At 43.6% G+C, this 15,323-nt stretch overlaps 2 protein-coding genes across 2 annotated transcripts in view; both read right to left on the bottom strand.

The window, feature by feature from the left end:
* The window catches only part of LOC128592465 (putative serine protease 45), a 31,504-nt gene that overhangs the window by 9,959 nt on the left and 6,222 nt on the right, over nt 1-15,323 (bottom strand). The gene's annotated exons all lie outside the window — the stretch shown is intronic.
* Nucleotides 981-15,323, bottom strand: part of LOC128591391 (putative serine protease 42) — a 30,116-nt gene continuing 15,773 nt past the window's right edge. The window contains exons 9-10 of the mRNA XM_053598839.1: nt 2,495-2,646; nt 981-1,954 (exon numbers count right to left, since the gene is read on the bottom strand). Coding sequence (XP_053454814.1) covers nt 1,718-1,954; nt 2,495-2,646 — 389 coding nt within the window. The 3' untranslated portion in view covers nt 981-1,717. The remainder of the gene's footprint in view (nt 1,955-2,494; nt 2,647-15,323) is intronic.

Consider the following 15,323-nt stretch of genomic DNA (forward strand, 5'->3'; position numbering starts at 1 on the left):
GGCTGTCTCTGGAAACCACATTCCCCAGTCTGGCATCTGTGTGAGTCCACATACGTAGAGATCATGTGTGCCACTTCCATGCCAAAGCGGTCAGGAAGACAGTGCCTTTTCTATTGTTGTTAATGCAGAGAGTTGGTTCTCACAGCGAGGTCTCCTAACCTGCAATAACTGTATCACCAGAGATGTGGTTAGAAATGTACATTCTCAGGCCACACCCCAGACCTACTGGTTTTTAAATTCCCACAGTGCAACTAGTAATCTGTATTTTCACAAGCCCTTGGGGGACTCTGAAGCAGGTACACTGTGAGCCACAGGACTGAGTGAGTCGTGAGATAGAGACAAGCTTCCCATGCATCAAGAGCCATCTGAATGGGATGTTCTAGGAAAAAGTTAAATTTATTTTATTAATTCTTTAATAAACAGTGGTTTCTTAAAGCAGCTGGTGCTATGCTCATTAAGAGACTGGGTTCCATGTGAGCTCTCAGTCTCAGCCCTAGCATTCTTTGGGCAGCAGATGGAACTGGCACAGACTGTCCACTGAAACCCACTGGTACCTAGGGATTAAACATCCACCCCTGGAAAGGAAAAGGGCAGGACATTGGGAGGGGTTGATCAGCAACTAGACAAGAGACTCCAAGACACCAGGCCCTGTAATGAAGAAAAAGAATCTGTGTATAACATAGTGAATCTCTCTCACCCTCCTCCCTGCGGGAATGCAGATCTTTGGTGACAAAGTGGTAGTGGACAACAAGGAAAAGCAGTAGTGAAGAGGACTAGTTCTCATGCCCCAACTTTATTCTTACTCCCACTACCAGTCTCTCTTGATCCCCTATCCCTAGCTGTAGGGGCTGTTAAGTTCAACTACAGAGCTGTTGATGACTATAAGAAGTATACAGTGAACAGGACCTACTGGCTAAAACCATTCAATGACGCATGTCTAAGCAGGCAAGGCAGGCTTCACCTCTCCCTCTAGGTTTTAATAAGAACCACAAATATCCTTAGCTAAATGGAAAACTAGATTTTTACAGAGTATATTTTATGCAGCCAAATACTTCAGGTGAACATAGCTTGAGAACACATAGGAGACTCTCCAAACATTTATTCAGTTGATTTCTGAAAACACCTCACTCTATAACTGCCTCAAAATAATGTGGGGTATCCCTAGATGTGGCTGCTAGGGCACTGAAGAAGGGGGCACCAAGAATGGGTCACCCAAAGAGGCCTTGTGTGGCAATAGGTCTCTACTCACAGATAGATCCACAATGGGCTTTAGGGGACCTTCTCCCAGCCAGGCCTTGCACCTCTGCAGGGACCTTCCAGTGGCGCCTCACTCTCTCTGAGCAATCACCGAGCTGACTGGTTTCACAGTCTCAGGTCTAAAGCTTGCTTCACAGTTGATGATGTCTCTTCTTTGGCAGGTGTTCTCCAAGATGGTGAAAAGTCATCCTTCCTGGCAGGTAACCTGGCCCCCCAGCTGGGATCAGTTCATCCCCTCCTTCCCACAAGGCAGAGCATAGCCCAACTGGGGTGACCAGAGCATCAGGCAGGGACACTTTCCAGGCCCCAGTCTCCCTGCCATGCTCACATGTGTGGGCCTCCAGAGGGCCAGTGCATCCTAACAGGGATTTGAGGAAAGGGCACTGAGACGGAGTGGGAGGTTGGTCAGAGGAGACCCCTACGTGGGAGACTCCAAAACAGGAGGAGTGGGCTGGGGCCATCATGGTGTCACCAGGATGTCCAGAGGCAGCACCAGACACAGGAATAGAACAAGGAAGCCTACTGAGTCCAGACAGGAAGCTTGACTCATGTGAGCAATGATCCAGTCCAAGTAGTGACTAACTTCCGTATAAACTCCTGGAAATCCTTTCTTACCACAGCCAATGCCCCAGCTCACAATCCCGACCTGGATCCAGGTATCATTTAATTCACAGACCAGGGGTCCCCCAGAATCTCCCTGGAGAAAGAAAAAAACAAACTGCAGGAACAGGCCAGGATCCGTGGCAGAGCAGGCTGATGGCACTGCAAGGCCTTGTGGAGGCAGGACACAGGAGCTTCTCCTGACACCTCAGCCCTGGGTTTAAGGGAATATGAGATTTGAGAAATTGAACATATTTAACAAATAAAAATTGTGTACCTACTAAAAAATTGTGTTCCAAAAGCTGAATATATAAAGAAAACACACCTACTCTGAGATAATGAAGAGTAAAGTACATTGCTTGTCACATAACAGGGGCTTAAAACGTGGAATCTGTATTTGGGTGCGTGTTCAGGGTCACGGATTCGGCCCCAGATTTATCCTGCCCCCACTGTAAGCTTTATAAGCTGCTCTCTCCTGAAGGATCAGGAAAGCTTTGGTGGCTTGTCCTCACCTCTCATTCATGTGAATAATGGCAAATGGAAAAGCTAGAACAGAACCTAGACCCAGTTGGCTGGACTTGATGAAGCTTTAACAAGACACCGTAACGATGAGGCAGCAAGGGGCCCTTGAACTGACCTTGCAGGAATCTTCTCCTCGGTCACCATGGGCACAGACAACATCTCCCAAGACAACTTTACGCCTCGCCTTTTCCATAAGTATCTCCAAACATTTCTCACGACGAATAATGTATAGCTCAACCTCCTGAAGTTCAGTTGGCAGTGTTGTAGCTAGATCATCAGAGAGACCATTTTGGAATGAGTGGATCTACATAAGTGGGGCAGGAAAGATTACCCCATACTTACTTGGGATCTTAGCGCAGTGTGTTCTTACACAGACATCTCTTAGGCATTGCATACTGTCCCCATTTGACACAGGAGAAAATGAAGCCCACAGATGATATGGGGAGAGGAGGATCCACAAGACAAGAGAAATATGAGCAGATCAGGAGGACCAGGCATGGTGGCCTACGCCTATAATCCTAGCACTCTGGCAGGCTGAGGCAGGAGGATCCCTTGAGCTCAGGAGTTGAAGACCAGCCTGAGAAAGAGCAAGACCCTACCTCGACCAAAATGAGAAAAAAACTAGCTGGACATTGTAGTGCGTGCCTGTAGTCCCAGCTACTTGGGAGGCTGAGGCAGAAGGATCACTGGAGCCCAGGAGTTTGAGGCTGCAGTGACCTATGATGATGCCACTGCACTCTCAAGCCAGAGGTACAGAGGGAGACTCTGTCTCACACACACACACACAAAAAAAAAAAAAAACAGAGAACACATCAGGAGAGTGAAGGTAAGGCCTTACGACCCTGAGAAATAAAAACCAAGCATCCATCTGTCACCCTAGACACCAATAGTAATGGTGACAAGGTATCCCGTGCATTTGTAAAGCATCTTTCTAGAGCAGGACCACAGACTCTAAAATCCAACCTCTCCCTACACTTCAATGAGAGGTCTCTGGCCTCTTCTCACACCCAGGAAGCTCCTATCTACTAGGGAAGGTACTTCTCAGGTGAGACAGTTTACGTTACAAGGCAACTCATCACCCCCTGAGCTATAATCCACCCTAGAGAGAACCCACCATCCTTTGCACCCAAGCCCCCAGTCCTGACAAACCGGTAGATATTCATAACCGCTTGTTAAATTACTCCCCAGCAGCATATTCTCCATCCTCCTTCCCTCCTTACTGTGAAATCAGCCTCCCGTCCCTCCCTTTGGCTCTCTGGCCAACCTCAGGGCACCAGGCAGCCTATTTTCTGGTCTGACTTTGCTTTACTCTTGCTTCATAGTCTCACCTGTTTCAGTGAGTCTGCCCCATCCAGTCACCCAGCACGGAGTATCAGTTTTCACCATGAAAGTCTTGTCAGGGAGGCACACAGGCTGGATGTGTGTGGAGTAATTCACAGGGAAGGCTAGCACAGCAAGGGCAATGTCATTTCGCAATGTAGCAACCTCATACTCTTCATGGATAACAATGTCTTCAACTGGAACAATGACTGAAGATCTGGACTGATGATGCACATTGACATCTCCCATCTTCACAACATATTCCATAATTCTGCAAGGACATCCTCCAGGGTCTATATCCTCTGATTCCACACCATAAGGTGCTTCCCAGAATGGCCCCATCTTCCTGTTCCAGCCATCAGCCACTTCCCTCCCTCCAAACCACATTCCCTCCAGGGACCCCACCACCACCATGGATCTCTCCCAGGCCCCAGACCAGCAGCAGCAGCACCTGAGAATATGCTAGAAATGCAAATCCTCAGGTCTCATCCCAGACTGGAAAAGGCTATGGGACTGTCACCCCCTTTTTCAGAGGAGGAAGAGGAAGCTCAGGGAGGGGACAGTTTGGCTCCAGGTCGCACTTCCTGATCAGGAGCTCAATCCCTGAGGCCCAAACACTCACCCAAACACACAGTGGGCTGCAGTCATCACCCACCGACTGGCGATAAGGGAGCCCCCACAGATGTGTTGATCATTCACCTGCAGGCTCACCTGCCAGGGCCACTTCCTCTCTGGGGCAGGACGTCCCCCAACTATCCTCATGCTCCTCTGGCCACATGCTGGAGCAGGTCAGTGAAGGAAAGGAACGCAGAGTAAAGTTGCTGCCGAGCTTCCTGCAGGGATCATCCTCAGCCCCTCAGACGGGGCCCCTACCGTCCCCCACACTTCCTAGGCAGGCCTGTGTCCCTAAGACTCCTCAAGCAATGGCTTTGTCTTCACGTCTCAAGGACAGGGCAGCACAGGAAGGGTGGTGCGTCCCTGAGACCCTCCTCCTCTGGGGCAGGGTCCCTTCCCCCTCAGACCAGGTCACTTCTCAGGGCAGGGAATGGCCCAGAAACATCACCTGAAGGAAATATCGTTGTGGTCCCTGCTGGTGTTTGTGTCTTTACCAAAATGTCGTAGTCATAGTAAGAATGAGAGCGACCTTTGACAAATGTCCCCAAATCGGGTGACATTGTGCTTCCTCTGGATTGGGGGCCTGCAGGGGACCCCGGGGCCCCTAGGAGAGGTGGCTGAGGCCTGGGTGGTCCGGGTTCGTCGCTGCCCCCTGAAGTGGGAGGCGAAGGTGGGGGCGGCTCCGGGCCCCACTGCGTCCCCACCCGACCCACCCAGGCCTGGCAGAGCTGGGGATGAAGTAGCAACAGCCAGGCCAGGAGGCCCAGGGAGCCGGCGCCGGCGGACGCCATGGTTCCGCAGGCAACCTCGGTCTCCTCCTCGTGGCGCCCCCTCGCGGCGGCCCCGCCCCTGCCCTGGTTTCCGAGGGTAACTTGCTGCTCCTGCGAGGGACGGGGGCGGGGCGAGGGTAGAGCCACAGGACTAGAGGAGGGTCCTGAGGCTGCAAGGACGGCACTGCGGAGTCTTGACTCTGAAGTCCTCTCTCTTCCTGGCTCCAAGTGCACTCAGCTCCCCCCGCCACCTCATTAAGGGAGCGCCTCTTGGACGCTCCGGGTCTCCTGGCCTAGGTTCCCCACTCCCCGCCCAGCAGAGAGCGGCAGGGGCCTAACCCCTTACTCCCACAGAAACGCACACAACTCCCTGCGGCACCGCCGAGCTTCCCCGGGCTCCAGCTAGGCCAAGGCTTTCCCAGAATCTCCCTCCCCCTCTCGTTACCAATAAAAATCAAAACTCCTTAACATAAATGTTGCACTTAACATTACTAACCACTGTGTTAGAGATGACACTACTACCTTTCTGAAAATCAACATTCACGTGAAAAGATGTTCTGTGTAACTGGCCATTAGCAAAATGCAAATTAAAACCTCAAGAGATACCGTAACACACCTACCAGACTGCCCAAAATCAAAAATAGCGACGACACCAAGTGCTGGCACGGATGCAGATATTGGATCACTCACACACTGTGGTGAGAATGTAAACTACTGCAGCCACGCTGGAAAACAGATTTTCAGTCTCTTATAAAACTATGCAATTACCAAACAATCCAGTAATTATACTCCTAGGCATTTATCCCAGAGAAATGAAGATCTGTGTCACAAATGTTTGTAGCATCTTTATTCGTGATGGCCAACACCTGGAAACAACCCTGTAGTAGCCAAGTAATGGACCCCCAGAGATGTACACATTCCAATCCCTGAACCTGTGAGTGTGTTCGCTTACATGGCACACAGAATTTGAGTACATTAAGGATCTTGAGATGGGAGAGCCTTCTGGATTATCTTCGTGGGCCCAATGTAATCACAAGCATCCTAGAGGGAGCCAGGAGAGCCAGAGTCAGAGAAAGAGATGTGATGGCCGAGGGAGAGATCTGAAGATGTTACACTGCTGACTTTAAAGATGGAGGAAGGAGCCTAGGAATCCAGGCAGCCTCCAGAAACTGGAAATGGCAAAGAAAACAAAATCTGCCCTAGAGCCTCCAGAAGGAACCCAGTTGGCCAAGTTTGGATTGTGTTAAGCCACTACATTTGTGGTGAATTGTTTCAGCTATTATAGGAAATTAATATAAACCCAGATGTCCTTCAAAGGGTCAGTGATAAACTGTGGTTTAACCCATACCAAAGAATTCTACTCAGAAAAAGAAAGAATGAACTATCAATTCCTGAACAACTTGGATGAATTTCCTGGGAATTATGCTGAATGAAAAAACCCAATCCCAAAAGGTGACATGCTGTATAATTCCATTTATATAACATTTTTGAAAAGACAAAATTTTAGAAATGAAAAACTAATCTGCGGTTGCCCAGATTTAGGGAGGTAGGTGTGGTTTTAAAAGTACACCACAAGGAATAGTCTGGTCATGAAATTGTTTTGTGTCTTGACTATGGGAGTATGTACCTACATGTGTGATCAAACTGTAGAGAGCTATACCTACATATTGACTAGTATGTTTTCATAAATTTAGCACAAGTAAAACTAGAGAAATCTGAATTAGATGGATTGTATCAACTTCAATATCCTGGTTGTGACATGGTGCTATAGTTCTTTTCAGGATGTTAACATTGGGAGGTATTGTGTAGATGGAAGAGGAGATCTCTCTGTATTATTTCATACCATTACATGTGCATCTCCAGTTATCTCAAAATGTAAAAAAAATTTAAGCACACCCATCATAAAAAATGGAAATTTTATTTAATTTCATTTTCATTGTTTAATCTTGGCCTCAAAATCTTGACTTTAAAAGCCAAATAACATATCTGCTATATGTACATAGGAATATATTATGATTATTATTATTAAAAAAGCAAGCTATTAGGCTCGGCGCCTGTGGCTCAAGCGGCTAAGGCACCAGCCACATACACCTGAGCTGGCAGGTTCGAATCCAGCCCAGGCCCGCCAAACAACAATGACAGCTGCAACCAAAAAATAGCTGGGCATTGTGGTGGGTGCCTATAGTCCCAGTTACTTGGGAGGCGGAGGCAGGAGAATCGCTTGAGCCCAGTAGTTGGAGGTTGCTATGAGCTGTGATGCTACGGCACTCTACCCACGGTGACAGCTTGAGGCTCTGTCTCAAAAAAAAACTACTTGAAGTCCAAGATGGAATTCACTCACCTTTGTTTTATAAAAGCCTTTGTTTCATTTTTGCTTTTGGAAGATACTTTCACTTCATAAGGGAACTCAACATTGACTTTTTTTACTTTTCTCATTTGAAGATGATGCTCTTCTGACTTGCATTGTTTCAGGAACAGAAGTCTGCAACATTCTTATCTTTGTTTCTCTATAAATCTCTTCCCAGCTGTTTTTAAACTGTATCATTGAATTTTCAATAGCAATTCAATCCTATGTTTTCCACTGTAGTTTTCTGTGTGTTTACTCTGCGTATTTACCTTCATTGTGCTTCCTGAATCTGTAGCTTTTAGCTTTCATCAAATTTGGAAAATGTTTTGATACTATTTATTCAATTATTTTTGCTCCCACTGTTTTCTTCTGTCCTGCTATAATCCAATTTTTCACATGTCATGACCTGTTGGTCAAATTATGAGGCAATATTCTTTTCAACTTTTTGGGTCTATGCTTCAGTTTGTATCATCGCCATTGCTATGCCTTCAGTTTCATCAATATTTTCTTCTGCAGTGTCTGTCTAATCTGTGGTTAAACCCGTACAGTTAATTTTTCATTTCATCTTGTATCATACTTTTTACCTCTAACACTTCCATGTGGCTCTTTTTATATCTTTAGCTTTTCTCCCTAATTATGTTCGTGCACTTATTTATTTATTTAGAGACAGAGTCTTACTCTGTTGCCTGGACTAGAGTGCCAAGGCATCAGCCTAGTTCACAGCACCCGCAAAATCCTTGGCTCTAGCAATCCTCCTGTCTCAGTCTCCTGAGTAGCTGAGACTACAGGCACCCACTACAAGACCCTAATACTTTTTCTATTGTTAGTAGAGTCAGGGTCTTGCTCTTGCTTACACTGGTCTCAAATTCCTAAGCTTAAGCCATCCTCCTGCCTCGGACCTCCCAGACAGTTAGGATTACAGGAGTGAGCCATCACACCTGGCCTCATGCTTTCTTTTAAATCCTTGAGCAAAGTTATAATATTAGTAAGAGGCATTTTAAAGTCTTGGTCTACTATTAATAATTTCATCATTTCTGTATCTGTTGCTATTGACTGGCTTTCTTCTCTGTTACAGGTCACAATTTGCCACTTTCATATATATCTAATAACTTTTAATGAATTTCAAACACCGCAAATTTTACTCTGTGGCCTATTTTAATTGTACCATCTTTCTTTAAGAAATGCTGGGATTTGGCAGACAGCTAAATTACTTGCAGTTCATCTTAATCCATTTGAGGTTGATTTTTTAAGTTAGGATAAGTCTAGAGCAGCCTTTATGCTAGGGAACCTTAGTCCTGATATTAAGGTCTGATCCTTCTAGAGTCTCTACTGATTGCCCCAAAATTCAATGAGGTCTCTCTTCTATGGGTGAATAAAATATAGATGTCTGTCAGTACTGTGTGAGCTCTAATAATTGTTCAGCTTATAGCTCTCTGGCATTTGTTCTTTGCCTAGCCTCCTAGAAATTTGCCCTATTCATATACAAATTAATATTCAGTCAATGACTACCAGGGATTTCCCTGTAGATTTCTGGAACTCCTTCTCTGTGTACCTCCATCCTATATAGCAGGAACAGGCAAACTTCCAGCTAGATAGTAAATACTTTAGGCTTTGCAGGCCATACATGGTCTCCGCCACATATTCTTTGTTTGTTTTGTTTTTTTGTTCGTTCGTTCGTTCGTTTGTTTGTTTTTAGAGACAGAGTCTTACTTTGTCACCCTCAGTAGAGTGCTATGGTGTCACAGTTTACAACAACCTCCAGCTCTTGGGCTTAAGCAATTCTCTTGCCTCAGCCTCCAGAGTAGCTGGGAATACAGGCACCCGCCACAACACCCGGCTATTTTTTGTTGCAATTTGACAGGGTCTGGGTTTGAACCCACCACCCTCAGTATATGGGGCCAGCACCCTATTCACTGAGCCACAGGCGCTACCCCCCACATATTCTTTTTTAAAAACAACTCTTTATGGCTTGGTGCGCATAGCACAGAGGTTACAACATCAGCCAGCTAAACAACAATGACAACTGCAAGAAAAAAATAACTAGGCCTTGTGGCAGGCGCCTGTAATCCCAGGTACTTGGGAAGCTGAGGCAAAAGAATCTCTTATGCCCAAGAGCTGGAGGTTGCTATGAGCTATAACGCTACAGCACTCTATGGAGGGCAACACAGTGAGACTCTGTCTCAAAGAAAAAAAAAAAGTAAAAAATAAAAACTCTTTAAAAATGTATAAATCATTCTTATCTTAGGCCTGTATAAAAGTAGGCTGTCTCAAATTGGCCCACAATCAATTTGCTAATCTCTGTTCTCCAGTATTCTGACCTTCAAACTCCAGATACTTAGCCTTCCTGGTATCCAATCTCTGTCTCCTTAACTTAGTAATATCATTGTGTTCTGTTTGGACTCCCTCTCTGTGCTGTCTGAAAATTGTCACCACGTAGGAAGCAAGTATAATTACAGAATTCACTCACTTGTTGCCTTTCTCTCCAGGATCACAGTCCTATACTGCCTATTATCCTGATGCCTAAAAAGTTATTTTTCTCTGTTTCTAATTGTTTATGTAGTATAATGGGAAAGTTAAGTCCTCTAGTGGCTATTCCTTAGTGGCCCTCTGATACCATTTTGCGTTTTTAAAAAGTGAATAACAGAACAATACTTGGACTGATTTCTATATATGTTGGTGTTCTAAAATTTCCCCATCATTACTCATTTTGTTTAGAGAAAAAAAAAAAGGCCTAGGGCAGGGCGCAGCGGCTCCCAGTCATAATCCTAGCACTCTGGAAGGCGAGGCTGGTGGATAGCCTGAGCTCAAGAGTTGGAGACCAGCCTGAGCAAGAATGAGAACCTGTCTCTACTAAAAATAGCGAGGCATTGTGGTGGGCACCTGTAATCCCACCTACTTGGAATGCTGAGGCAAGAGGATTACCTGAGCCCAAGAGTTTGAGGGTTTTGTGAGATATGACACCATGGCCCTCTACCTGGGCAACACAGTGAGACTCTGTCTCAAAGGAAAAAAAAACACACACACACACATCAATGAGATACTACTTCATACATATTTGAATCAAGCAAATAAAAGCACTAATGAAGACCCAGATCACCTGGAACACTCCTTTATTACTGGTAGCAGTATAAAATTATACAACCAATTTGGAAAACTCTTAGGAAATTTCTAACGAAGTTAAATATACATCAAGGGAACTCAGGAAATTTCACCCCAAAATACAACTCTCTGGCATAAAGAATATTTTTAATTAAAGGCCATCAAAGTCAAGAAACACTGGAAGAGACTTTCCCTCTATCTGCATAAACCAGGCTGACCTGATGAGATCATCATAGAGGACAATTTACTTCCCTTGCCCCTTCTTGTTGTTTCAATATATTATAGAAATAATGGTCAAGATAACTTAATAGGACTAAATAACTTAAGTCACAAATATCTTTCTCTCAGAATAATCTATAAGTCAATCTATTTCCCCCCATCCAGTCATTTTCCCTGGCAACTCTCCTAGCAATTGTTTATTGACATATACTCCTTAGTTTCCCTCCTCCACGGTTAAAAGCATGTATAAAAATACCTAAACGCCATTGGAAAATTGGTTTATCACTCTGTGATTTCCTGTCTTTCTTGGCAGTCCTTGTTGTCTTGATAATTGGCTCTCTGTGTGGCAAGCAAATGGACTTAGGCTGAATCCCTTTGGGATTTGCTAGCAAACTATTAGGTCAATAAATACCAAATGTCCAACCTCAAAACAAAATTTTAGGTTATTATATCTCAAACAAAAAGCAGTACAATTAATCAAAGAAAATTCCTAAACTACTGACATAGTTTTTCCATTTTAACAGTAGCTTATGTATGCTAGCAATGAAGAAATCTGGAAAGCAAGTGAGGAAACTGTGAAAAACATTTCCCATAGCTTGTTGAGAATTGAATATTTTCCTTGCAAGAAGTAGTCTAAAACCTGGAAGAAGTGATAGTCATTCAGTGCAAGGTCTGGTGAACACAGTGGATAGTTTCCAAGTCCAGTTCTGTAGTTTGAGCTGCACTGTTTGTGCAACAAGTGGTCAAGGTTGTCTTGCAAGATCATTGTCCTGTCTCTATTGACCAGTCTCGGCTACTTCATCACGAGCATCCTCATCATTTCATCCAATTGGTTCACACAGACATCCACTGAAATTGACTGACCAGGTTTCATGCAGCCACCATAGACAACATCAGCACTTGACCACTAAACAGATACCATTAGCTTTTTTTGGAGAATATTTGGTTTAGGGCTATGTTTTGGCACTTCATCATGACCCTAGTGAAGGGGCACAGTTCTCAGCACCCCAGAAATGTGGCTTTGTCTCATATGTGCTCCTTGTGGTATGAGAACCTAAGACGGGAAAATTCCATTCTCGGCTATAAGCGAGACTTGGGGGTTAATTCCTCCCTGCTTGCTAAAACAGCAGAGATGAAAGGGTTAATTCCTCCCTGCTTGCTGAAAAGGCCTTGAGATATGATTCCCTGCGGTCCCCACCAAGTCGTAGCTGGAGATTTAGCTCCTATCTGGAGCTGAACTGTTGCTCTTCATTCCCTAACTTCAAATTACACAAAAGCTTCATTTAACCTGTTAGGGAGGTGGGCGAACAGAAACAGACAGCCTGGTGTCCTTGTAGTTCACCTTCAAGTTATATGCTCCAGACTTAGAAATGACGTGTATGTGCTTTGCAACATTTATGCTGAAAAGAACTTTTTTATAGCAGTCTCACTTAATGCTTTTGTTCTTTATTCTTGCTTATTCTTATCTGATGAGTTTGGATATATAATACAGTGAATAAAAATGAACAAAGGCTGTAGGCCTGAACGAGCCTCAGTCTTCCCTTACTTAATCATTCCGTCTGCAGTGATATCTCTGTGTCGTTGATTGGGCTAGTGGACAGCAACACCCAACCATTGTGCCAAATGCTACCAACTGTCAAAAAGAATCCATCTCTCATCACACATAACAATACGATGTAGAAATGGTTCCCTTTTATCTTGTGACAGTGAAGAAAGTCAAGCTTTGAGACAATTTCTCCTCTGATGTTCATTTACTTCACATGAAAGCCATCTATCCAGCTGCACTACCTAGCCAATTTGTTTCAAATAGTTCAATATTGTTGGAATAGTAACGTCAAACCATGCTGCTAATTCACATGTAGGTTGAGTTGGCTTCACTTCCTCTACAGCTTTCAGCTCATCATTATCCATCTTGGTCTCAGATCATAAACATGGCTCATTTTCAAGATTAAAATCACCAGCCATGTCAAACCTTCAACATACTGTATGTTCATTAGTCACATCCTTCCTAAATGCTTTGTTAATATTTCAAGCTGTCTCCACTGTGTTGGTTCCATGACAGAACTCATATTCGAAAATAACACACGTTTTTGACTTATCCACAATTTCACAAAAATTGCCCCCAAAAACATTTGAAAGATAATTACAAGCCCAATCATGTGTTTGAAAAAGGATGTATGTAAAGGATGTGCCTTTACAATAAATATAAACAAAGTGTCAAAGTGAAATGTCAGAGATATGCATATTAACTGTCAAACTTAGTGCTTAAAGAAATTGGACATTTCATACTTAATAAACCATAGCAATACATGTAACAACATGAACAAATCTCAAAAACAGTATGTGGAGGATAAAAATCCAGACACAAAAGAGTACTCACTGTAGGATTCCATTTATATGAGATTCAATAACATGTGAATCTAATTTGACAGTAATCAGAAAAGTGGTTATCTCTGGGAGGAGATGATTAGAAAGGAGCATATGGGAACATCCTGAAGTGATGGCGAGGAAGAAAAAACCTTTTAGCTGAAGAATGCCAGCCTTTGCTAAGTTATCTGACCCAGAGATGCACTGGAATTAGGCAGCAGTCATATTCTGCTTCCTTCCTGGAGCTAAGTAATCATCTCTTAAAGATTCTTATCCTTACCCCAAGTAGCTATAAACTAACCTGACAATGTCAAGTGTATACTGGACATCAAAACCCATAGAATCAATAGCCAATTACCTGAGAACTAAACTCTGACCTTTTTTTTCTCTTGCTCAAACTCCTTTCTAAGAGGCCTGGTGAGTCACACCTACAAACAATAAAATCTCATTAAATGGGTTTTTATCAATCCATTATCAGGTGACCTATTTTCCAACCTGGTTCTGATATAGCACCACATGACAGATAGAAGACTCCTTTATCTTAACTCAAGCATTTATTTCTACTGACTCCAGGTCTTTAGATGAAGCTTAACTCTTTCAATCAATTGCCAATGAAAGAATCCCTAAAACCCAACTCATGACTTGTAAGCCCCCACTTCAAGGTGTCCCACCTTTTCAGGCCAAACCAGTGTATACCTTTAATATACTGATTTCACCTATAATTTCTGTCTGCATGAACGTATAAAACCAAACTGTAATCTGGCCACCTTGGGTGCATTTTCTCAGGACCTATTGAGACCATTCCCTGGGCTGCAGTTGCACATATTTGGCTCAGAATAAACCTCTTTAAGTTATTTTACAGAGTTTGGGTTTTCCCACTGACACTAATGTTATTTCTGTAAACTAATGAGAATTTCTGACATCTTTATATCAGGCAACTCCTTGTCCCCTTTTTTGCCTTTAAAAACCTGCTGCAACAAAAGCTGAGTGGAGTTCACATCCAAGGTCACGTGAGTCTGAGTCATCTGCAGCTTTCCTCGTTTTGGCTCAAGTAAACTCTTTGAAATTTTATTATGTGCTTCAGTTTTGTCCATTTAGGTTGACAATAAAAATGTTCTCTATCATAATTTGGGTGATACTAACATGCAGTATGCATTTATTAAAACTAATAAAGTTATATATTACGATCTGTGTATTTTACTATATACAAATTATACCTCTAAAGAAGAACTAGAAATACATTAAGAGATAATCCAGGGTGGCGCCTGTGACTCAAAGGAGTAGGGCGCTGGCCCCATGTACCGGAGGTGGTGGGTTCAAACCCTGTCCTGGCCAAAAACTGCAAATAAATAAATAATTAAATAAATAAATAAACCTTAAAAAAAAAGAGATAATCCAATCATTGGTAAACATAAACTTTTAAAATTAGTTTTTAAAAATGAATAGAGAAGGAAGAAATGAGATATGGGACAGTAGAAATAAAGAATTTAGTCTACCCCAAGGAAAGAGAAATTCCACAAGTGGAGAGTAGCCTCAGTTCCTGCCAGAGAGTTACAGTCTGCCCTTTTTTTTTTTTTTTTTGAGACAGAGCCTCAAGCTGTCACCCTGGGTAGAGTGCTATAGCATCACAGCTCACAGCAACCTCCAACTCCTGGGCTTAAGCAATTCTCTTGTCTCAGCCTCCCAAGTAGCTGGGACTACAGGCGCCTGCCACATACCCAGCTATTTTTCAATTGTACTTGTCATTGTTGCTTGGCAGGCCCACGCTGGATTGAAACCCGCCAGCTCTGGTTTATGAGGCTGGTGCCTTAGCCACTTGAACTACAGGCACCGCCGAACTCAGCCTGCCCTTCTTGATGGCTTTTGCCTTCTGGATTTGCCTATCCAGCCTCCACAATCATGAACTGGATGGATGAACTATATTCATTTCTACTGACTCCAGGTCTTTAGACGAAATCCATTCTTCCTTTCCTTATGTGGCCATTCCAACAAGTTTTTCTCTCAAAAATCTATAGACCCTGGGATTGCAAACTAATACAGCCTCTTTGGAAAGAGGTATGGAGAATCCTCAAAGAACTCAAAATAGAGTTTCCATTTGATCCCACAATCCCATTACTAGGCATCTAACTAGAAGAAAAAAATCATTTTACAATAAGGACATTTGCACTAGATTGTTTTTTGCTGCTCAATTTAGAATCACCAAGATG

This window comes from Nycticebus coucang, chromosome 8, assembly GCF_027406575.1.
Source record: "Nycticebus coucang isolate mNycCou1 chromosome 8, mNycCou1.pri, whole genome shotgun sequence".
Lineage (NCBI taxonomy): Eukaryota > Metazoa > Chordata > Mammalia > Primates > Lorisidae > Nycticebus > Nycticebus coucang.